This window comes from Coenobita brevimanus, chromosome 6 (genome assembly GCF_032717465.1).
Source record: "Coenobita brevimanus isolate Jiangsu-jjx chromosome 6, ASM3271746v2, whole genome shotgun sequence".
Taxonomy (NCBI): domain Eukaryota; kingdom Metazoa; phylum Arthropoda; class Malacostraca; order Decapoda; family Coenobitidae; genus Coenobita; species Coenobita brevimanus.
Window position 1 is genome coordinate 52,192,167 of NC_136959.1, and position 24,919 is coordinate 52,217,085.

The 24,919-nt window shown below is 39.8% G+C and overlaps 1 protein-coding gene across 1 annotated transcript in view; it reads right to left on the reverse strand.

Moving 5' to 3' along the window:
* The window catches only part of LOC145399732 (putative serine carboxypeptidase CPVL), a 53,565-nt gene that overhangs the window by 20,144 nt on the left and 8,502 nt on the right, over window positions 1-24,919 (reverse strand). The window contains exons 3-7 of the mRNA XM_080272283.1: window positions 20,522-20,641; window positions 19,878-20,061; window positions 16,133-16,279; window positions 9,289-9,363; window positions 4,251-4,417 (exon numbers count right to left, since the gene is read on the reverse strand). Of these exons, the coding sequence (XP_080128409.1) occupies window positions 4,251-4,417; window positions 9,289-9,363; window positions 16,133-16,279; window positions 19,878-20,061; window positions 20,522-20,641 (693 nt within the window). The remainder of the gene's footprint in view (window positions 1-4,250; window positions 4,418-9,288; window positions 9,364-16,132; window positions 16,280-19,877; window positions 20,062-20,521; window positions 20,642-24,919) is intronic.

Here is a 24,919-nt window from a genome sequence, read left to right on the forward strand (position 1 = left end):
AGAAATGATAATGATTAGATGGATATGAAGTTCATCCTTAAGTGAGAAGCTTAGGGGTCTTAGGATTGCAGTTGAAGAGTCGAGAGGAAAGATGGCACTTGAATGTATAGTACTAGTGTTTTGATAAGGAGGGTTGACTGTGATAATCTGGGCATGTTGAGAGGATGGAAGATGACAGCTGGGTGCTGAAGGTGAGGGATGTGAATGTTTAGGGTAGAGTTGCAAGGAGTAGATCAAAAAAAGACCTGGGTTGCTGTTATAAAGTTTGACCTTAGGGATAGGGGACTGAATAGGGAGGCAGCCGGAGATCAAGCAGCATGAAGAGCCATCATAGGTGACCAAGGCTAACAAATGCAAGCATGCTGGAGCTTTGATACACGAAACAAAACAAAATTGTTTTATCCTGATTCGTCTGGGATCCATTGAAATACAGAAAACCTTACTATAGTTTACTTTTGTTAGATAACTAATGCCTTTCAGACTATGGCACACCCAATGTCTGACTTGGCTCATATCTCCCATTGGGGTTAAAAGTAATCTTGTTGTTTTTAATGCATTAGAAACATCTTTCAACCTGCCAAAATCTTCCACAGGAGTATCCTCTAATTTTTAACAATGTCCAACTTAATCCTGTATCATCTTTAAACAAATATGGCATTTCATTCTCTTGGAGTTTATCTTGGAAACATCGTATTACCTCTCATGTAAAATCTGCTTCCAAGAGATTGGGTGTGCTAAGCTGACTCTGTGCCACCTTTACCCCTGCACAGTTATTGGCTATTTATGTAAGTTATATTCACCCCTGCATAGTTTACAACTCTCAAGTGAAGGGAAGCTCCCCACATTCAGTACGGTACAACTCTTCTCGGCAAGATGCAAAGGCTTTTCATCATATTAACTCTCCTCCTCTTACTGGCTCCTTTCAACCTCTGTGTCTTCGCTGCATTGTTGCATCTTTATCTCTTTTCTATCGCTGCTTCAATGGTCACCACTCCTCTGAACAGTCTGCCTATATCCCCCCACCACTATGGCAGATGCGTAACACTTGTCTAGCAACAAACTCTCATCCCTTTTCTGTCCAACTCTCTATTGCAAGAGTTAACTGTTGCTCCCAGGCCTTCTTGTAAGCAACAGATCAGCTCTGGAACTGTCTTCCTCTGTCTGCATTTCCTACTGCTAATGACCTCCAGTCTTACATTGTGTCCAGGCATCTCGAAAGAATGGATGTTGAATATGGTTCTCTGTTATTTTATTTTTGTTTTTTCGTGAAGGGAACAATGTTGCAGGCTTCTGGGCTTTGGTTTCTTTTTCCTTGCATTAAAAAAAAAGAAAATCCATTATTCAACCCACTGTAACTGATAAACAAGTCTACAATATACAATACTTATCTTTAGCTGCAATAATTGGTTCTTCAAGCCTCATTAACATGCAAACCTGGTACATTTCAGTCTGCATTATTTACAGTACTGTTGAGTGCAACATCATATTAGTAGGCGTACTCTGCTTCATAGTTCTTTAATCATGCGGTTGCATTGGGCTTTTCCTGACTTTTACTGTAATTCAGTGTCCCAAGAAAAACTTGTCCAATGAAAGCTCACATAATAGACCTTGCAATTATCAGACAGGTTGGTGTCCCCAATTTGTCTGGATGCCAGAATACTTAATTCTCTCATACACGAGGGCACAGTTATAAATCCAACAGCTCGTACTTTTTCGAAGCAGGTTGCGTCCAAGTGAAATCCAACTCCTCACGCTTTTTCGACACAGGTTGAGTCCAACCACATTGGTTGCGGTATTTTTTCACCATGATTTTTGGTTGCGTCATTCAGCTTTCTCCTGTGCCCTTGTTTATAACTGTATTGTTATGAAATAGCTACATATTATAAATGATTAAATGATCTTGTGATAGGTGGGGGCGCTCACCATCCACTCACTCGATGTAGTGCTGCTCTCGGGTGTCTGCCCTTTCCTCTCTTCCATCCTTCTCTTCTTCCATCCTCTTCTGTCTTTCTTTCCTTCATTCATTCCTTGTCCTTCTGCCTATGGGTGACTTTACACTCCTCTTCTGTCTTTCTTTCCTTCATTCTTTCCTTTTCCTTCTGCCTGTGGGTGACTCTACACTGAATGGCAAGCCAAATGGTTTCCTGGTGTAGAAACCATTTACTACGCTGAGTGGTAACCGTATAGCCAAATTTTGGCACCTGGTTTAGTGTGTAATTATTGCGCTCCAGTCAGATTGAGCCAGTGAAGGTTTATATCCAAGGGCTGGTTGGGGTTGATTGCTCATGTAATGCCACTCAGGGATGAGTAATGCTGGTCACTCTCATCTTAAATTTCGAGACCAACTGCCTAGCCCCAGGCTCCTGTGCTCCTCATGGGGCAGTGTAGGATTGGATGAGGGATGGATGGATGGATGGATTCAGTGATCTTCCTAATGAATGAAAAAATAGAAAAGTGAAAATAAATTACTATATTTTATTGTTCACTCGTTTATTCAATGCTGATTTCACACAGATATATGAACAGTTTGTCAATGCTTGCTGAGAGAAAGTCGTAGAGCATTCAATAAGCATTCCCAAATGTTTATACAGTATATATTTAAAAAATCAGTGTTAAATGAATGAAAAAATATGGTAATTTATTTTCTCTTTTCTTTATTCTTCTTTCATTAGGAAGATGACTTATTCATTTATAAAAAGTAGTAATTTCATAACACTACAGTTACAAATAAGGGCAGGGGAGTGAAATGATTGGAAACATTTTACGATGCTGAGCCAGCTGTTACTAGAGCAGCCGGGTGTGGTGAAAGACCCAAAGATAATTCTGTTCCATAAGCCATAAAAATCTTTCTAATTGAGCTAGAAGTGTCATTTTTTTATGGAAATCATTGCAAATAAATTCTCTACAACTCTGTCAACAAGCATTGACGAAATTTATATATATATATATATATATATATATCTGTGAGAAATCAGTCAATCAATTGCCAGACGCCATAATCCCATAAGGGGTGGCCATTGACTTTAAGTTATTTGTTTTACGGGGAGGGGACGTTGAATAAATGAATGAACGATAAAATATAGTAATTTTTTTTTCTCTCTTTTTTAGTTCATTAGTAATATCATTTATTCATTTATAACATGTAGGAATTTCATAACAATACAGTTATAATATGGGCCGTGTAGAAAGTTGAATGGAAACATTTTCCATTGTCATCCACATCACTGAGTGAGGGGTGTGTAGCAGGTAAGGTCTGGGCCAGCCCGTGGGGGTCATGCAGTACCCGGAAGCGGTTCAACGCTGGCTGCATCAAGAGTTTGAGTGGGTTAAAATGTGCCCTGTATGTCGTATATGGGAGGTGGAGTTTGTAGGATGCACAAGTTGGGTGTGGACAGGAGTTAATAGGTTACATAAGAGTAAGGTCTTATGAACTCTAGACTTACTGTAGCTGCATTGTTTCTGTAGTTTAAGTTTGGTTTACATACAGTAAAACCTCGATATAACGGACTTCAATAGACTGCAATTTGCTTTTATCGGCCTCGAGGAGCTACCGGACTAAATTCCTATACACTGAAAAATGATAAAGCCAGAAGCAGTACGGACTGCCTGACCACTTCAGCTATGTTCACAATAAGGTAAATAAAGACATGTTTATCAGTGTAGAGTACAGTATTATTATATATATTAAACCAGTTGATCGTTGGGTCTGGTTAGTACTTGGATGGGTGACCGCCTGGGAACACCAGATGCTGTTGGCATCCCTACGTCAAGTGGGGTTGGTGGAGGATTAGTGCCCCTCCCTGTAAAACAATTAACTCTAAGCCCTTGGCCACCCTGTCTGGGATACATGGCGTCTGGCAATGAATGAATGATGAATTAATGTACAGTACCACAATAGTAGTGAAAACAGTTTAAAAATCATTGGTGCAATCCGGACTAATGTCTGATATATCGGAAAAAGTCCGGATTAGCAGGGGGAAGTCTGGATGTCGCTTTTATCGGAATTTCGCTTTTTTCGGAATTGCTTGGATCCCAATTAGTCCGTTATAGTGAGGTCTTACTGTAATTGTGGCATAGATGCTGTTTTTTTTTTGTTTTTTTTTGTTTTGTTTTTTAAGGCAAATACTGATATGGTATCCTATTTTGCATAATGCATCTTAGTCCTCCTATCTCCAATCCATATATGTTATTTCTTTATATCCAGGCTTGTATAATGTGCAGTTTATTGACAAGTAAAGAGAAATTACTACCTCAAAAGCCTTGAGCCACTGTTCTTGTTGGATAAGATGAACTGCCAGATCACTCTGCTGCTTGAAGTACTGTTGATCAATTGAGTCAACCAGTCCAATTTGGTAAAGGAAATCACCATAGTCTGTCATAGTGATGGGATCACACAAGCCATCCCCAATTGCTATACCTGGAAGTCAGCAAACATAATAAGTCATGCCTTTGTATTAGAGTACAGTACTTAAACTTAAGGTTCACAATAGTGTATATAACTATTAAAGTTTTCAGCAGTAACTTTAATTTTAAGCAAGAGAGTACCCACCACAACAACACTGTTGGAAATCATTACCATAACGGTCATATTGTGTGTTGTCACAAGAGAGAGGGTAACCTAACTCCAGATTATGCCAGTTTCACTCTAACTTGGCCAAAACTTATCATCTCTCCTTCTTGAATGCTAAGTTATAACAAGTAATGAATGGTAGAATATTATGCAAGTCATGATGGATTGCTAAGGAAGGGATTTAGAACCACCTTATTTTCTTTTTCTGCCACTGAGCTGTGTCAAATAAACTCCAGTGACATAAATCTGGACCAATTAGGTGAAGCAAATACAGTAATAATTTCCACGGTATGGAGTTAAAATATTATTCATCCAGTTAAATATGGCACATTTGGATATATCCTAGACCTAGTGTTTGTCACTTACATTTCTCCATGTCACTTAGTGTGTAGATAATGAATAATTAAAATTTATGTTTCGCTTCCCTTTAAAGTTGATGGCTCAGCCCTACTGACTATAAATGCCAAATTATTGTTGTTCATGATTTGTAGTTTCTCATGAGCTGTGCCAATGAGGAAAGGCTGATTCACTCCTCAAAACCCCTAGATTGGACAAAACTTTGCGAGCTTCAATTGCCCGTTGATTTTTTTCTTCACCTAAACCAGGTATGATTCAGGACTGAGTTGTTCTAAAGTCAGAAGTTAATATTTTTTGTGCACTTAGTTACCCACTTATGAAGCAAGTAAACCAAAAGGCATCTTGCATAATGTACAGGATATATACTCTTCATCCTGCCTCTGGGTGACTCTACACTGAGTGACAAGCCAAGTGGTTTCCTGTACACTAGGAAACCCATTATTACGCTGGGTGGTAACCAGGTAACCAGATTATGGCGCCTGGTGGATTAATGGGTAATTAAAGTGCTCCAGCCTGATTGAGCATGTGTCGGTTTGTATCCAAGGGGTGGTGGGGGTTTATTGCTCACATAATGCCACTTGGATGAGTGAGACTGGTCACTCTCATCTTAATGTCAGGACCACCTTGCCTAACCCTGGGCTTCTAAGCTTCTCATGGGGCAACACCTGAATAGATGATGTATGTATGTATGTATATGTATAAACTCAAGATAAACCTGAATGGTCAGTAGTATTTATTACAATTGTTGTGATATACTATATATATATCACAATAATTGTAATAAATACTATTGATCATTCATGTTTATCTTGAGCTTATACATATACATACATACATCATCTAATCATGCATTGCCCCATGAGGAGCTTAGGAGCCCAGGGCTAGGCAAGTTGTTCCTAACATTTAAGAAGAGAGTGACCAGCCTCACTCATCCCTGAGTGGCATTATGTAAGCAATAAACCCCAACCATCCCTTGGATATAAACCTACACAGGCTCAATCAGCCTGGAGCACCTTAATTGCCCACTAAACCACCAGATGCCATAGTTTGGTTATATGGTTACCACCCAGCCTAGTACAGTAAATGGTTTCTTGGTGTACAGAAAACCATTTGGTCTGTCACTCAGTGTAGAGTCACCCATAGACAGAAGGATGAGGAAAGAAAGAAAGAAGAGGAAGGAAGGAAGAGAGGAAAGAGCAGTCACCCAAGAGCAGCACTACATCAAGTGAGCAGATGGTGACCCCCCCCCACCTACCACAATACAGAATACAGTACAATCCCAGTTAACCGGGCGGCTTGGGGAATTTACCTTCCCGGTTACAGATTTTTCCCGTAGTTCTGATATTCATATCTATACAAAGGCAATCATTATCACAGCAGTAAATACAATTCAGGTACTCACCACTCACATCAGGGGGCACACTAAGAGATTCCACCTGAAATATTGCCTCATAAACACACACCATGGTCATAATGCACATGCATGCAATGCCTTGCAGTACCGGTACTGCAAAATGCACAAGTCCATTCTGTTAACTACCGAATAATTTCTTGTATGTACTGTACTCATAAATGTGGAAAACTAAAGAAATAAAATCCTGAATATTGGTATATTATCACGACACCTGTGCCCCCACATCAGCTTTGTTTACGGTCCCGGCCCCAACTGACCGCCACCATTCTGCCACTGGTTTGCACCATTCTGTTAACTACCGAAGTATTCGTTGTATGTACTGTACTCATAAAAGTGGAATAAAGAAATAAAATCTTGAACATTTATTGGTGAACTGATGTTAAGACTGCACTGTAGAATTATCACACCTGTGCCCCCACACAAGCTTTGTTTACGGTCCCGGCCCCAAGGCCCCCGACTGACCTCCACGATTCCACCCTTCACCCGCCGCCAATTAGTTGTTTTGCACAAAATAAAATACATGATGTACATAAGTGCAAGCATATATATATTTTTTTCTTCCAACAAAGTAAACCTTCATTCCTATTATTTTTGTTTTTTTCATCTCTGCCAGCATACATGCGTTCTAAGATGAATTTATGTGGTGCAAGTTAGAGTCAGTCCATTAGGAAGAAAAACACTGGCGTTTGCTGATTTGCTCTCTCCCGAGATGTCTGGTTTACAAATTCCATGCCTGTCTTTGAAACGATTTAACCATCCAACACTGAAACCACATTCGACTTCTGTATTCATTTTACTGTGAAACTCTCTTGCTTTTTCTTGTATAAGAGGACCAGAAATAGGTGCTCCCCTAGATCTTTCTAAACAAAACCACTCGAACGATGGAGAGTATGCCTTTTTTCAATGGACTTGTCTCGCTTTTCATGAAAAAATCATTGAGCTTGGATGCTTGGGCTTTGATATCATAAATCGTTGGATTTCCTACATTATATTCGGTCATCAGTGTTTTATAATGACTGCCTTTTTCAAGTCTATTGCATATGTCCAGCTTCTGTTTTAAGGTAAGCACGACACGCTTATGTTTAGTTTGCTCTTTTAAGCATTTTGGAGTGTTGAAATTACCATCCAACAGAGCAACACAACAGCAAGGGAGCTTGTTTACTGTCTAATGGTAAAAAGCAGACTTTTGATTTGTGGAAATTGTGGAGGATGGCTGAATTCAAATAGGGGAATGAGGGAAGAGGAGGGCTGGTTAAGAGGATTTACTAGGGATTTACATTAGCCAGAAATGCCTTCACCTCGCTTAGTCCGACTTCACCCATCCTCGCTTGACACGATAAAACGGCGGTTTGGCAGTCCGTTCAAAATGGCGCACAGTTATAACTTACTGACGTTTTTACCAGCCCTTGAATTTTCCCGTTTTTCTGAGTATTCCGTTTGTCTGGATACCGGATAGCAGGGATTGTACTGTGTGTATATATATATATATATATATATATATATATATATATACAGTAATCTCTCCACTATCTGATATAATAGATCCAAAGGCATGTCCGGAAAGTGGGTCCGTCCGGATAGTGGGCCCCTGCCTCCTGGACCAGTACTTATGGACCCTAACCCAGCCTGACTCAGAAAACCACCTACATAACTGTCTACTGGATATGCATTGCACCTATTTAAGACCCTATTCACACAAATAAGCATCAGAAAGTGTGAAATAAATGAAAAGGAACCAGAGAATGTGGAATTAGAAGTGAGTATGGAAAATATTTAACAGTGTACAGGGTACTTACAACACGTTCATGGTCATTCGTTACGAAGGTTAACCCGCCTCCTCTAATTCTCTGGCAGTGGTGAAAATGCTCTTGAAGCACGTACAGTTATCCAGTGTTGTGCAGCACTTAATCCTTTGCACTATGAGTTATAATTGTTTAACACTGCACATTCTGTTCTTGATTGCACCACACCAGTTTCAACTGCCAGTTTACACTCTGTACTGAATCTTTGCACTCTGAATTCAAATTTCATAACACTGCACAACATTGTAAATTCCCATGTGGTCTAGTGGTGAGGTATTGCAGTTTATTCACAAAAACGAGCACGTGCGACATTCATTGAATGAGGATGGTAGTTAGGTGGTAACTGGGAAGGGATGAGGGAAGCAAGCAGCAAGTGCAAACACAGCTGTTCGGCGCTGCATGCCAGTTTCAAAGTACAGTTGAAAAAAATACTGGATTTTTTTTTTTTTTTTGGGGGGGGGTTCCAAAGGCCCAGGCCCAAAATGTCTGGTAAGTGGGGAGTCCAGATAGTGGGCGTTCGGATAGTATAGAGATTACTGTATATATATATACCTGCATATATATATATATATATATATATATATATATATATATATATATATATATATATATATATATATATATACTGTATATATATATATATCTCCATCATTTTTATTCATTCATCATCCAATCCTACATTGCTCCATGAGGAGCGTAGGAGCCCGGGGCTAGGCAAGTTGGTCCTGACATTTAAGATGAGAGTGACCAGCCTCACTCATCCCTGAGTGGCATTATGTGAGCAATAAACCCCAACCATCCCTTGGATATAAACCTTCACCGGCTCAATCCAACTGGAGCTCCGTAATTACCCACTAAACCACCAGGTGCCAAAATTTGGTTATATAGTTACCACCCAGCGTAGTAAATGGTTTCCTGTACAACCATTTGGCTTGTCAGTGTGGAGTCACCTACAGGCAGAAGGAAGAGGAAAGAATGAAGGAAAGAAAGACAGAAGAGGGAGTGTAAAGTCACCAGTAGGCAGAAGGATGAATAAAGAATGAAGGAAAGAAAGACAGAAGAGGGAGTGTGTATATATATATATATATATATATATATATATATATATATATATATTATCAACTATTGTAATAAATATTACTGACCTTTCATGTTAATCTTGAGCTCAGCACTTGGGTTGTTCTTATGAATTGTATAGGCAATAGCTGGTATGTATTTTCCTGCAAAAGAAATGACAGATTCTTTTAACAAATTTTCATCTGTGTGTATATTAGCATAGACATCAAGGACAGTGAAGGAATATTGATGGAGTTCCTGTGTGGAAAGATAAGAATAAAATCAACACACTTTCATTTTCCCTACTGTAGAACATTTCCAAGTGTGCCAAGACAGTAGACGTTACAGGCCACCTGATGCCAGCGTAAAATCCACTGTTACTGTCATTTATGTTGTCTGAAGTTCTCTCTACTTCCCTGCCTATAGCCAGACGTCTTAATCCCATAAGAGGTGTCCACAAACAAATTCCTATAGCCAGATGTCTTAATCCCATAAGAGGTGTCCACAAACAAATTCCTATAGCCAGATGTCTTAATCCCATAAGAGGTGTCCACAAACAAATTCCTATAGCCAGATGTCTTAATCCCATAAGAGTTGTCCACAAACAAATTCCTATAGCCAGATGTCTTAATCCCATAAGAGGTGTCCACAAACAAATTGTCTCCATGTTGCCCTGTCCCCTGCCATTATGCTGACCTCCCCCCAACTCACATCCCCCTCTCTCATATACCTCTCCACTCCATCCCTTCACCTCATCCTCAGTCTCCCCCTCTCTCTTCCCCCCTCCAGCTCACTCACATACACTCTCCTCATTAGTTTCTCACTCTTCATTCTCTCTACATGCCCAACCACTTCAGAGTATTTATCCTGTCACTTTCTGTGACATCCACATCCATACTATGATGCTCCTTCATTTCCTCATTTGCCAGTCTGTCTGTCCATGTAACTCCACATGTTCTTCTCAAATAGCTTATTTCCACTGCTCTTACGCTTGACTTCTGTCCTTCCAACAAGGTCTAAGCTTTGCTTCCATACATTAAAGTTGGCGTACTATCATGCAGTGACTTTTTTACTTCCATGTTCACTTCCCTATTTCTTATCACTGCTTTTAAAGAACCAGCAACCTTTCTTCCCTGTTGTAGCCTTTCAATTACTTCATCCTCTAAACTTCCATCCTTACTCATTGCACTACCCAAGTACAGTACATCCCCCTAGTACGTGCCTATATGGGCAGCAGAGGACGTCGCGTACTAGAAATTCGTGTACTATGAATATATAAACTTATGGGAAAAATTACACATGGGCAGCACCCCCCGTCATGGGCAACCCTTGAGATGCCTTTCAGGCCTAAGTATTGTACTATACAGGGAAACTATCTAAGACATATTACCTAAGATAAAGTAAACCAAGATTATGGCTTTACTAGGTAAATCATTGGTGGTAGGTGGTGGTGACCATCATCCACTCACTTGATGTAGTGCTGCCTACTTCTTCCTTAGCCTTTATCATTCTTTTTCTGTGCATGCCCTCTTCTCTTCCTATATCTCACATCTTTCCTGTTACTTCTTATTGCTCCTCTTTCCTTTACAAGTGGCTCTACATTGAGTGACAAGCCAAATGGTCTCCTGTAAGCCAAGAAACCATATACCATGCTGGGTGGTAACCATATAACCAACCCATACGTGCTCTGTGCGTGTCAACAAGTGGGTTGGTGGAGGGTTAGTGCCCTTCCCCGTAAAACCAATAACTCAAAGTCAAATGGCCACCCCTTACGGGATTATGGCGTCTGGCAATAGATAGATAGACATTTACCTGTTATCGCTTCCTGGGGGGGCAATATTGCATGCTGGGGGTAACCCCAGAATTGGGCCACTCTTCGCTGCCCATCTCGCTTACAAGGAGTTCAATTCGTGTACTAATAAAAAATACACTAAAATTTTAAAAAAAATAGGTCCTCCCGTACAAGGGGGATCACGTACTCAGAACTCGCGTACTGTGGGGATGTACTGTACTTCAGTGCACTTGCATTTTTCCATTTCCTTACCATCCATCCTCACTGTGCATTCAAACTTTATTTCTCTTAAAGACTGCAGCTTTATTCTTCTCTACATTTACCTTTAGATTCCATTTCTTACACACTCTCTCCCAGACTCATTCATTGTTACTATTATCTGTAATGCATTGTCTCCACCTGGAAACCTTTCAATAGGGGATGGCCATCAGAGCACAACCTTCTGGCTACTTGGTCTTTAAATAACTACTTCTCTACCAGTTACTTCTCTCTGTACCATAATATACTGTTTCACACCAGCACAACATACAGTATAGTCTTCCTCTTACAGTGCAACTTTTCATCTCATATTCAAAAACTTTCTCTGATTCCTGTACCTTATCTGTGTATAGTATTTAAGTACAGTATACCCTGTCAAGATTTTTTTTTTTCCCCACCCGGCAGTGTCACATTATTTTCACAATTTTCAAAAAACATAAGCATTGAACAGAATCTTATAACTGCATCTGGCTCAGAAATAAGTAAATTTCTGATCACTCACAAAATCTATCTATCTCTATCTATTGCCAGACGCCATAATCCCGTAAGGGGTGGCCATTTGACTTTGAGATATTTGTTTTACGGGGAGGGGCACTAACCCTCCACCAACCCACTTACTGACACGCCTGGAGCACATATGGTTTGGTTATATGGTTACCACCCAGCGTTGTAAATGGTTTCTTGGCTTACAAGAAACCATTTGGCTTGTCACTCAATGTAAAGCCACCTGAAAAGGAAAGAAAAGCAATAAGAAGTGACAGGAAAGATGGGATAAATAGGAAGAGAGGAGGACAGACACAGAAAAAGAGTGAAAAAGGTGAAGGAAGAAGTAGGCAGCACTACATCAAGTGAGTGGATGATGGTTGCCACCACCTCAAAATCATTCTCTGCATACCATGTTATGTATCATAACATTTATATCATTTCAAGTATGCAAGGGTGTCTCACCAATGACTAAAGAGTGGATAAATTTAAGGTCAGTGAGTTATGGAAAAAATTACAGAAAAAAAAAACAAAAAAACATCACACTACAGTAGTACCCCCGATATACGATACCCCTAGATGCAATATCCCGGCTAAGCAATGGGGGTAGAAATACCACCATACCCTACCTAATGATGGCCAAACCCTGGTTTAACAACGGGTTTTGATTTTTTTTTTTACCGATTTTGATGATATTTTAGACTAAAATTATGTATTTAGGTTGACTTATAAACTGTTTTTAGACTTGGATTAATGTGTTTTAGCCACAGGTGGGGTGAACATTGTCATTTTGGGGTACAGTTTACTAAGCTCGATTTTTTTTCCACACATATTTGATGATTTTCACATTTTATTTGTTGGTTTCAGTGAGTTATTTACAGGTGTTAGCCTTAGGTTAGCTTCCTTTACAGCTGTTAGGCCATTTAAATTGGTTTTAAACTTGTTTTTGGGCTCATTTGGGTGGGCTTTGGACTTGGTTTTGGGGGAAACCCAAGGCTGGTCAACGCTTCCCATTACTTTACATGTGAAAAGTACCCCGATATACGATACCCCGCCTAACGATGGGGTTTTACTTAACCAATTACATTGTTAAACTGGGTACCTGTATTGTACTCAATATCTGCAGAAGGTATTTTAAAGAAAATTTGCTCCAGTATAGTGCAGTGATCTTTTGGTTATCGTGTAAAATTGGTACCACGCACTCGTGTAAAATTGGTACCACGCGTGATAATGAGGCCACAGATCACGCTTGATATTGTTTCGTTCTTGGGGAGCCCGATCATCAACAGGAAGAGTAAGCACAATGTCGTGACAAACATAATGGAGTTTATTACCAGACATTTCGACATTTCCTTATGTCATCTTCAGTAGTCTAAAATTATAAAATTATTAAGATTAACTATATGTAAACATCAAAGTGCTTTAAGGATACACCAGTGGTAAATAAGAGAATTAAGCTACGTTAATTCTCGTATTTACCACTATTTTATTTTTAAAGCACTTTGATATTTACAGTACATAAAAGTAATTTTAATAATTTTATCATTTTAGACCACTGAAGATGACATTAGGAAATGTCGAAACGTCTAGTAATACAGTAAAACTTCGATGTAATGGACTTCAATAGACCGGAATTTGCTTTTATCGGAATTGAGGAGCTACTGGACTAAATTCCTATATATTGGAAAAAGTTTGATAAAGCCAGAGGCAGACTGGACTGCCTGACCACTTCAGCTATGTTCACCACAATAAGGCAAATAAAAGACATGTTTGTCAGTGCACAGTACAGTATTATTATATATATTATACTATTTGATTAATGTAGTGAAGTTATAACATAGTACAGTACCACAGTGATAGTCAAAAGAGTTTAAAAGCCATTCATGCTATCTGGACTAATGTCTGATATATAGGGAAAAGTCCGAGTTAGCAGGGAGAACTCTGGACGTCGCTTTTATCGGAATTTCGCATTTTTTGGAGTGGCTTGGGCCCCAATTAGTCCGTTATAGTGAGGTCTTACTGTAATCTCCATTATGTTTGTCATGACATTGAGTTTACTCTTCCTGCAAAAGCACAAAATATATGGGGTTTATCCTAATTGGTACTGGGCACTCCACTTGCAAAGCCAAATATTCCCTTTTACACTTTAGACTCGCTAAATACATACTTACTGTTATAGTATCAGAAACACACAAGGCATGGTTAGGGTAATGACAAATGATGAAAAAGGGCACAAAAAGGAAAAAACATGTACCATGCAGAGACCTGAAATGGACTTGATGCAAGGGGTTCTGAGGCTACGGGATGGAGAGTTAGTGGTCTCCACCACTGGGGATTAACTCTTCAAGTAGGCCTTATCTTTGAATCCCTCAGAGCCATCAGAAACCACAGATTTTGCACCAATATTGACGGCAGAAACCAGCACAGGTGCATGATTACGAAGTTTTTATTTAACCAAGAAATGCCGAAATGGCAGAAGTGCAGATTTCATCTTGCAGTGATACCGAAAACTGCTATAACCATGTGCACGATAACCAAAGGATCACTGTATAGAATAAATTCAACTGAAATATTCTGTGCTAGAAAAGTCCTTTAGTTTGTTATACCAGATTCAGATATTTAATCCATCATCACAATCCAAACCCCAGTTCCTGTCTAAAAGATGGGATGATGTAAAATCCACAAAGATAAAACACAAACATGGAAAAACTTTGAAAAAGCAAACTCTGTGAAATGAACCACATAATCAGTTCAATCCTTCAGCTTCCTAGGTCCACTCTTTTTTTTTTTTTTCTGTCTTGGCTTCAAATATACCTGTCTGAGTCATTCCATCAATTGTCAAGTTAAAAGGGGGGGGAAGGGGCAGAAGAAGGGGCAAACTTTTGTGACATGCATCTCCATACATATAATTCTTCATTCATTCATTTCAAATCCTTTTTTACTTCTTTGTTTCCTTAATTCCCCCACCTTCCTGTCTCACAAACTTACAGTATAACCTCGATATAACGGACAGCAATATACCGGAATTCGCTTTTATCAGAATCAAGGAGCCGACCGGACTAAATTCTTATACAGGTATATCAGAAAAAGTCCGATAAAGCCAGAAGTGGTCCGGACTGCCTGACCACTTCAGCTATGTTCACCACAATGAAGTAAATAAAAGACACGTTTTTCAGTGTTCAGGGAGGTCCCGAAGATTCGAGCATTTAGGTTCCATTTGGCACGGTCATATAATGAATTCTTGTACAAAGAAACATGTAACTAATGGTAAAATGTTGGTTGGGTTCAAGGACCCCATCAAAGGTAAGTTTTCAAGCTAAAATATACAATACCACACGCAGCAAACATATCTGTATTACCGAACTGTAGTGAAAGCGACCAGAAAGAGCAGATAGTATGCAGATAACATGACTGTACATTAGTTAAACATATAAAACACTCATAACACTCGTCTATAGGTTGTAATGTTGTATTGGAGATGGGAAGCTGGCCTGGCGGTCGCCAGCAGTGCAGCGTTGCCAGATTCCCAATCCCATTTTATCATACCCCGCATGTTAAAATTATCACTTTTTGATCAAAATTATCACACTCATATACAAAGGCATTTCTTCACGTAAATCGGTAATTACTGTGGAATTAATATAGTTATATGTGGAGTGATTAATTAACGTTACTAAATTTGTTTCACTGTTAAGTACTTACCATTTTATAATACTGGTTATCGTAAGAGTTACTAAATCCTACTGGTGTACTAGTCTTACAGTAGACTTGTTAATTTTGCAGTCCTCAATTAATTTTTCAGATTATGAAATTATGAAAGTTATCTCATTATCGCATGCATGCTATCGCATATCGCAAAGTGTGCCAAAATATCACAATTTGCGATAATTATCACACGTCTGGTAACGCTGCAGCTGACCAGTCCCACTATTTCTCTCTGAGGTTGAAAGAAAACAGCGGTGACTGTGTTTACTGGGATGACTAAGTTAGAATCCTGACACCTCGCCCCAGACTGAATGTTGTATAATTGGATTTTCAAGATTGCATATCGAAAATAGTCCCTAACTTACCCAGGTTGTATCATTGGTTTCTCTTATATCGAGTGGTCATATGACGGGACCTACCTGTACAATACAGTATTATTATATATATTAAAACATTTGATTATTGTAGTGAATGTATAATACAGTACAGTACTGCAGTGGTAGTGAAAAACCATTGGTGCGATCCAGACTAATGTCTGATGTATCGGAAAAAGTCCAGGTAAGCAAGGGGGAAGTCCAGATGTCGCTTTTATCGGACTTTTGCTTTTTTCGGAATGGCTTGGGCCCCAATTAGTCCGCTATGGTAAGGTTATACTGTTTTTACCATATTAAATCCACATTCACACGAAATCTTACCAGCATAGCTCTCCCCAGTGACATAGAAGTCATTGCGCTGAAGCTCTGGGAAGAGAGTGAAGAACTGGACCATGGCAGCATACAAGTCGCGCCCTACGTCAGACTCGTTACGGGCAAAACCTCGCTTGTCCTCGGTGAAGCTAAACCCTGACAACCATAAAATAACTTGTTAGTATTACAAACGTCAAGATATTGTTAGAAAATACAGTTATCTCTCAGTTATCAGCCATCACAATATCCAGCGCTTTTTGCTTGGCGCTCTTAAACAATATCCGGTGAAATTAGGCAATGTCTGGCTCAGAAATGGAAAACAGTCAGCAGTACTATGCATTTTTTGACGGAGAAGGGTATCATCCAGCTCAGACATGGGACCCAGTCGGTGCATGGGCAGACCCCGAAACACACCAGCCAATCACAGTGCGTTGCAGGAATGGCCCACCCGACGCGTCAAGTCCACTGTCACTCTCTCAGTCTTTCCCGTGGGTGGTCTATAGTGAGGATGTATCTGTGCATCTGAGACCCACACAATGGCTATCCCCTAGTGCTGTGACTTAGCCTGTGGCCCCCCATGCTGGAGTAATCTTTGTGGGAGCCATTCACCACTGGACCACATGGGATTAAATGTACTGCACTCAACCCTCCAATAATGCCAACACTAGCTGAGTACAGTATAATAATGATCATATGTATGGTATTACTGTACTATATGTACTATATCAGTATTATAAATTATGCATGATTATAATCTTTTACTCATGAGTAATACAATATTGTAGGAAAGATATTAGGATAGAGGGTTGAAATGGATAGCTTATGGTAGTGATACATTATCCGGCTCAGTGCCGAGTGGATTGCTTTGTGGGGGTACCCACGCAACATCTGATGTTCTGCAAATCTGGCTTGGGGGTTGGCAGAATTACACCAGATAATTGAGAGATTACTGTAAAACTCTTAAAGATTAACAAGCCTTCAAAGGTACTAGAAAGAAATTATGTACAATACACTCAAAAAAATTCTAGAAAACCAGGGCAAAATGGAAAGGTGAATGAACAGTATGCCTGCCTATGAATGATCAAATCAGACACCATCACACTCATGAATAGTATCCAACAGATAACACTGTTACAGTGCTAACAAGAGAGCAGTCTTCAGATATGTTTCATTTTTCCAGACTGCATAGTATGTATACTGCAGTATTTGAAAAGTTATCGGTGAAAGTGTACTTCCACCACAATTGAGCCCTAACTTTCATTCATCCAACATGCTTGCAAGCATCGGCCTTGGTCTCCTAATGATGGCTCTCCATGCTGCTCAATCTCTGGCAGCTTCCATATTCAGTCCCATATCCCTAAGGTTACATTCAGTGACCTTGTCCCAGGTCTTTTTTGGTCTGCCTCTCGCAACCCTACCCCTAACACTTTCTGCACCCAATTATCATCCCCCATCCTTTCCACATGCCCAAACCATCTCAGTCTACCTCTCCTCATCACAATACCAGTACACTCCAATCCCATCCAACCTCTCAACTCTTCCATCATAAACCTAGCCCCCACCCCACCCCCCCAGGCCACACACTCAGGGACACACAGCATATCCACTCAATCATTGTCATTTCTGTTCATTTGAGCCTGTGAATATCCTCTTCCTTTACTGCCCAAGTCTCACTACCATACACCATTACACTCCTGACACATGCTGCATACAAAGATCCCTTAGCACAGAGGGAGAGCCCTGTTGATGTCAGGAGAGGCAACAGCTCCCTGAACTTCTTCCAACCACTCCTCACTCTAGCCACAGAGCTAGCTCCAGCCCCACCTCCAGCATGTAAAATGTCTCCCAAATAACAGAACTCTTCCACACACTCAAGAGACTCACCAGCCAGTTCAATCCTTTCTTGCCTGACAATCTCCACCTGCTCTCCCAGACACACCACACACATGAAATCAGCATTATCTTGCAGACTACCTCTAATACCACTGCATTTCTTATGGACTCACTTATCACAGACACTGCACAATATGGAATTACTTCCCACACCCTTGTGGCAAATCACACATGGCCACTTAGCCTACCCTCTTCTTTGACAGTACCCTGTACTGCCACCAGCCCTAGATACCATCCCTTTTGTTTTATTTGCATTTACTCTTAAGACATTGTGCCCCATACCATCTCTTCACTTCATAAATCTTTCCTCTGCATCCCTTTCATTCTCTACAATCAACACCAAATCATCAGCTTACAACATCTTCCACTTGGGTCCATTTCTAAAGTCATGTGAGAGGGCTTCAAGTACCATGATAAACAACAGGGGATTCAAAACTGACCCCTGGTGCACACCAACATTCACAGAAAACTTATCATTCAAATCTCCATTCACTCAAACACTAAAATTTGCTAGTGTGTCCTGATCCTTGAATGTCTGTACTTCATAATCATCATCATCATCATCATCATCCACATTGCTTTTCGCACTCAAGGTGGGATGAGGTAGAGTCCAGGGAGCCAGAAAAATCTTGACAGAGTGAAATACTAACCAAAATTTGCCCAGTTGAATGAGCTACACTCCCATCACTCAATATTCAAGCCCCTGGAATCCTGGCTCCACCGTTTAGTCCAAAAACATGCTGCGCATAGCTTCATACTCACCTACATGACAGAATTAGTCTGATGACTGTCATGATAAAAAGGGGTGCAAAACCCTGGTTATACACTCCACTGCACAAAATCCATCCACCTGACTCTATCACTTATCAGTTCCCAAGCCTTATTACCTCATTCTCTTTCTGTATCTATCCAACATCTAGGCCTACCATGCCTCCTCTCACCTTCAAAATCACACAGATATACCTTTTTTGCCACTCTGTTCATACCCATTTGCTCCACATGCCCATACCATCTAAGCACACTCTTCAACCCAGGTGTCCATGAATTTCCTTACTCCAGGTCTTTGGTGAATCACATTATTTTTTTTTTTTATCCTATCCACTCCCAACACTCCACACACATTGCTTATGAGTTCCATCATCAGTGCTTTTACTCTTGACTTCTCATTTTCCTGCCACACCGTTGTCTCACGTCTGTATGTTAGACTCGTAATTTAATTACTGTACTTCATCCTCAAGTATTCTGATTCCTCTAGTAAATATTCAACATGATTCTCTCAGTTTTTCTTTAATTCATTTGAATGACAGAAGTGAAAACATTAACATCTGTTCATCTTCAAAGATGAAAATAGTAACAGTGCATAATTATTATTTTTATTACTACCAGTGGGGATAGCCAGCAGGTCAGTGAGTGGCCAGCACTGTTCTTCTTCTTTTTCTGCTGCTTCTGACAGATTTGTTAAAGGAGGCCTTTGGAGAAGAGCATCAAAGACGTTGGCCGAAGGGGAAAGCCACATAATCCTCGCAAAGACAAAAGTGGACCCAGCGACTTAAATGCTCTCCACATTGTGAGCCATTCGAAGGTGAAAGACTGAATAAAGTGGGTGCACGCTGATAAGCATCAAACTCTTTGAAACAAGAGCCTCGCCACAGGTCCCAAAGCAATTCTACAATTATTACTACTACTACTACTACTACCACTACTACTGTTACTACTACTACTACTACCATCACTACTACTGTTACTACTACTACTACTACTATTACTACTACTACAGCAAAGAGATAAACATTAATTTACAAGTCAGAATGCAATCCAGTATCCTGTACTATATTTCTGGACCGTAAAGCATTTAATGTACCTGTGCCAGCAGGGTTGTCAATATAGAGAACATTTAGAGTTTTAGTCCAGGAGTAATTGCGAGGAAGCAGGTGAAGGCCTGAGTCCACTGAAAAGGGTCCATTCTCAGTAAAAAGTCCAAAGAGAGAGGATCCACCTGGCCCTCCTTGCAGCCACAGGACCACTGGAGCATTGTCAGCACCCGTCTGCATCATAGGGTGTTAGTTACAACAAAAAATTAGATAAGATACATTATGATAATGCAAAGTACAGTTCTGTTGAAGAATAGAGTCAAAAGAAAAAAGAATAATGTTTAGTACTACCACTGACCATCCATTATATTCACTGATCCACCTGGTACACAAACATACACCTTTTTTCTGATGATGCAGAATAGATTGTACATAAAAGCATTACTGCTAACAGTCACGGAAAGATTCCAGCATTCTTGTTTTTTAATAACCAGTAGATCTCCAGCACCCCTTAAAACAGTTAGTTCCCTATTTAACATGTTGCTGGAAATAAGCATCTTTCCCTCAAGTAATGAAAATAATCCTGGCATATGTCATTAATTTCTTTGTGTACACTATTACCTTGAATCAATATGTATTTAGTAAAACTGAACTGAGTGAAGAACAATATGATCTCTGTGAATACAGTACTCACCCGTGCTGGGAAGAACCAGAAAAAGAGATTTGAATTGAAGGTTTTGTTAACTGTGAAGAATCCTGAGAAGCTGTGGCCATGGCGATGACCAAGCTGCACACGGCTCAAGTTTCGTGCCTCCTGTGGTGTTAAGACAGTGTGCTGTGATGATATGCTGTTTGATTACAGTGCAGTGAGTAAATTCTGTTCTAATTGTTTATAGTGCAATGAGTAAATTGTTCCAGTTGATTATAGTGCCATGAGCAAATTCTGTTCTGTCTAGCTTAATTAAATTTGAGTCATAATAAGTTTGCTCATTTAAATCTGAATAATAGTAAGTCCTTGATATATCTCTTACTTTGATGCCCTTTCTTTCTTTTAAGTCACCTGTAAACCAATAAACATTGCCTATACTGTAAATGTTTCATTAGTACCTATAAAACTGATTTGCTAGCTACCCTAACTTTGTAGTATTTGTATGGAAAAAGCTGATATTTTTTAACACATTTCCAACATACAATATATCAAGGACGTATTGTACGCATGAATCATATAGTTTATGCCAGTATAAGGCCATTTCATTTTTAAATTGTGCATATAGAGTAGAAATGTTATACAAGTACACATCAGTGAACTGCATGAAAATACTATACCTGGCAACTGTGCATACCAGTAAAGTACATACAGCTCACCTATCGAAACCTCAATAAGAGTTGATTTAATGCCCCACCCAGTAAAATTAACCATACTGTATGTAAGCCTGATATTCAGGTGCTGTCATTAAGTCTAATATTCAGGAGCTATCATTAAGCCTCTCGTACACGAGGGCCCGGTAAAAAAATCCAACTGCTCGCACTTTTTTGACGCAGGTTGCGTCCAACAGTATGAGCTGCGCTATTTTTCGCCACAATTTTTGGTTACATCCTAACCTGGGCTGTGGACACAGCACAGGTCTGGGCCATGTGAAGCATCGATCAGCATTGAGTAAATGAGTGAATGATGAAATATGGTAATTTATTTCTCTCTCGCTCTCTACTTTTTTCATTCATTAGGAAGATCATTTATTCATTTATAACATGTAGTAGTTTCATAACAATACAGTTATAAATAAGGGCAGGGGAGATGGTTGAATGGAAACATTTTCCGATGTTGTGCACATTGCTGAGTGACAGGTGTGTGGCACGTAAGGTCTGGGCCAGCCCGTGGGGGTCAAGCAGTACTTGGAAGTGGTTGGACACAGGTTGTGGCGAAAGAGTTTGAGAGGGTTAAGTCTAATATTCAGGTGCTAATCATCATCATCATCATCAGCATCATTGTCTTCTTCCTAACTTTTAATTCCACAAAAAACGGATTGGTAGGGTTCAGAAATAAAGTAAGTGTTGTTGCTTAAGGGGTTGCAATGAAATGATGAGTGCAGGCTGTAATGTTTCTTGATACATATTTTAATTTTGTGTTGATACAAAGAAGGGTGATGGACACATTGTTGTATGGGTGAGAGCATTTTTGCCTCTTTGGGAATGGCAGTTTTTGTGGGCTGAATGTCTGGTAGGTTTTCATGGAAAATGTTTGGATAAAGGTTATGAATGACTTGCAGTGTATATGTGCATAAAGTGTGACTGTGTAATGTAGTGTTGCATGGGGAGGGATGTTTTCTAGGCATTATGGTATGTGATGTGTGTGTGTGTGTGTGTGTGTGTGTGTGTGTGTGTGTGTGTGTGTGTGTGTATTTACCTATTTGTAGTATACAGGAATTGAGCAATGCTCGTGTTGTCCTGTCTCCATATCCACATTTATCAAGTCTACCTTTACACACATGAATGTTTTTCTCATGCACCACCTCTCTGTCTAAGTCGTTCCAAATATTTAAGTATTTACCTAATATACCTAATTGTGATATACACGGAATGTACTATGCTCGTGGGTTTCCGTCGCTGTTTCTCAATAAGTCGAATTTAACTTTAAACTCGTTTAAGTTTTTAGACAGGACGATCTCTTTGTCCAGGCTATTCCATAAGTCTATACTTCTGTAAGGAAAGCTATATTTCTTGATATCCTTCAAGCAGCTTGACTTTTTCAATTTCATTCCATGTCCTCTTGTTGCTCTCTTATCCCATACAAACAGATCTTCTTTGTCAATTTTATCTACTCCCACCATGGTCCTGAACACTGCAATCATGTCTCCCCTCTTTCTCCTTTCCTCTAACGAAGGCAAATCCAGTTTTTCCAGCCTCTCTCTGTATGACAGGTCTGTCAGACTGGGGACCATCTTGGTTGCTGTTCTTTGTATTCTCTCAATCTTGTTTATATCTTTCTTTTTGTGTGGGGACCACACTACCGCTGCATATTCTAACCTGGGGCGGATCATGGCCACTATCAATTTTTTCATCATTTCCTCATCCATATAATGAAATGCTACTCTTATGTTAGTCAAGAGTTTATAAGTTTCTCCAACTATCTTGTTAATGTGCTTTTCTGGTGACAAACTATCTTGGACCAGCACTCCCAAATCTTTCTCTTCTCTCCTTTTTGTGATTAATTCATTACCCAAAAAATAATTCAGTGATGGTCTCCTGGTACTTTTACCCATTTCCAATATTTTACATTTCTTTACATTAAATTTCATTTCCCACGTCCAGCTCCAATTGTGTATCCTATCCAAATCCTCCTGCAGTATTTTACAATCCTCCTCAACCTCTATCTTCCTCAAGATCTTTACATCATCAGCAAACAGACTTGCATAACTGTTCACTCCATCTACCATATCATTTACGTAAATCAGGAACATTACTGGCGCCAACACTGAGCCTTGAGGGACTCCACTTGTTACTTCCCTCCATCCAGACATCTTTTCCTTTATTACTGTCCTCATTTGTCTGTCTCTCAAAAAGTCTCTCATCCATTCCAGAAGTTTCCCCTTTAGTCCTCCTATATATTCTAGTTTCCACATTAGTCTCTTATGAGGTACCTTGTCAAAGGCCTTCTCTAAGTCTAAGTACACACAATCCACCCAACCATCTCTCTCCTGTACCACATCAATCGCTCTTGAGTAAAAGCTCAACAAGTTTGAAACACATGACCTTCCACTTCTGAATCCAAACTGACATTCAGCCAAAATATTCATCTCTTCCAGATATTTTATCCATCTGTCTTTCAGGATTCTCTTACACAATTTTGCGACCATGCTGGTTAGAGACACTGGTCTATAATTCAGGGGTTCTTCCCTGTTTCCTCCCTTGTAAACTGGTACCACATTTGCCCTCTTCCATTCTTTTTGCACTTTCCCCTCTTTCAGTGAGCATACAATTAAGCTGTGAATTTTATCCGCCAGTTGTTCGCTGCATTCCTTCAGTACCCAATTAGAAATTCCATCAGGTCCTGGGGCTTTCCTTACATCTTGAGTTTCCAGTAATTTATACACTTCCTGTACCTCCACTTTTATATCTTTCATTACCGGAACATTTCTAATCACTCCCTCCCCTTCCACAAGCTCCTTTTCTTTAGTGAAAACTGACTGGAAACGTTTGTTCATTATTTCTGCTTGCATTGCCGCATCCTTAAAGACCTCTCCTTCTACTTTCAGTTTGGTGATTCCTTCCTTTTGTTCAGTTTGCCATTAGCAAATCTATAAAACAGTTTGGGTTCATCCTTGCATTTGTCAATTATACCTTTTTCAAAATTCCTTTCTTCTTCTCTACGTATTCTTGTGTATTCATTTCTTGTTCTTTTATATTCTTCCTTTGTTCTGTCATTACCTCTCTTTCTCCAATTGTTCCACGCCTTATCTCTCTCTTTTTTTGCTATCATACACCTTCTATTAAACCACTCCTTTTTCCTGTTTTCTTTCCCTCTTACTCTTGGTACAAATTTTTCCACTCCCAAATTATAGAGGTCTAGAAAGATATCCCACTTCCTCTGTATCTCTCTTGTTTCTCTGAATTTTCTCCAATCCGCATTTTCAAAAAAGTTTCTCAATCCTGTAAAATTTGCCTTCCCAAAGTTGTATCTTCCCTGTCTATGAAGCTCGTCTCTTGGCTCGACGTTTCCTGTTAACATCTGGAACTCAATGACCACGTGATCACTTTTTCCCAAAGGACAGAGATATTCCAATGATTCTATTACATCGGGTTCTTTGGTGAACAGTAAATCTAACCTTGCTGGTGTGTCCTCACCTCGAAACCGTGTCTCTTCTTTGACCCATTGCGTCATCACATTATTCATTATTATATTTAATAACATAGTGCCCCTCGAATCCTCGCCGCCTCCCGAGTACCATTCCTCCCAGTTCACCTCTTTACAATTAAAGTCACCCACCAAAATTATATTACTGCTTTTCTCAATTATTTTTTTTAAGTAGCTAGCCATATCTGACAACATCTCATGGTATTCGTCATCCTTCCATGCTCTCGTCTTTGGGGGAAC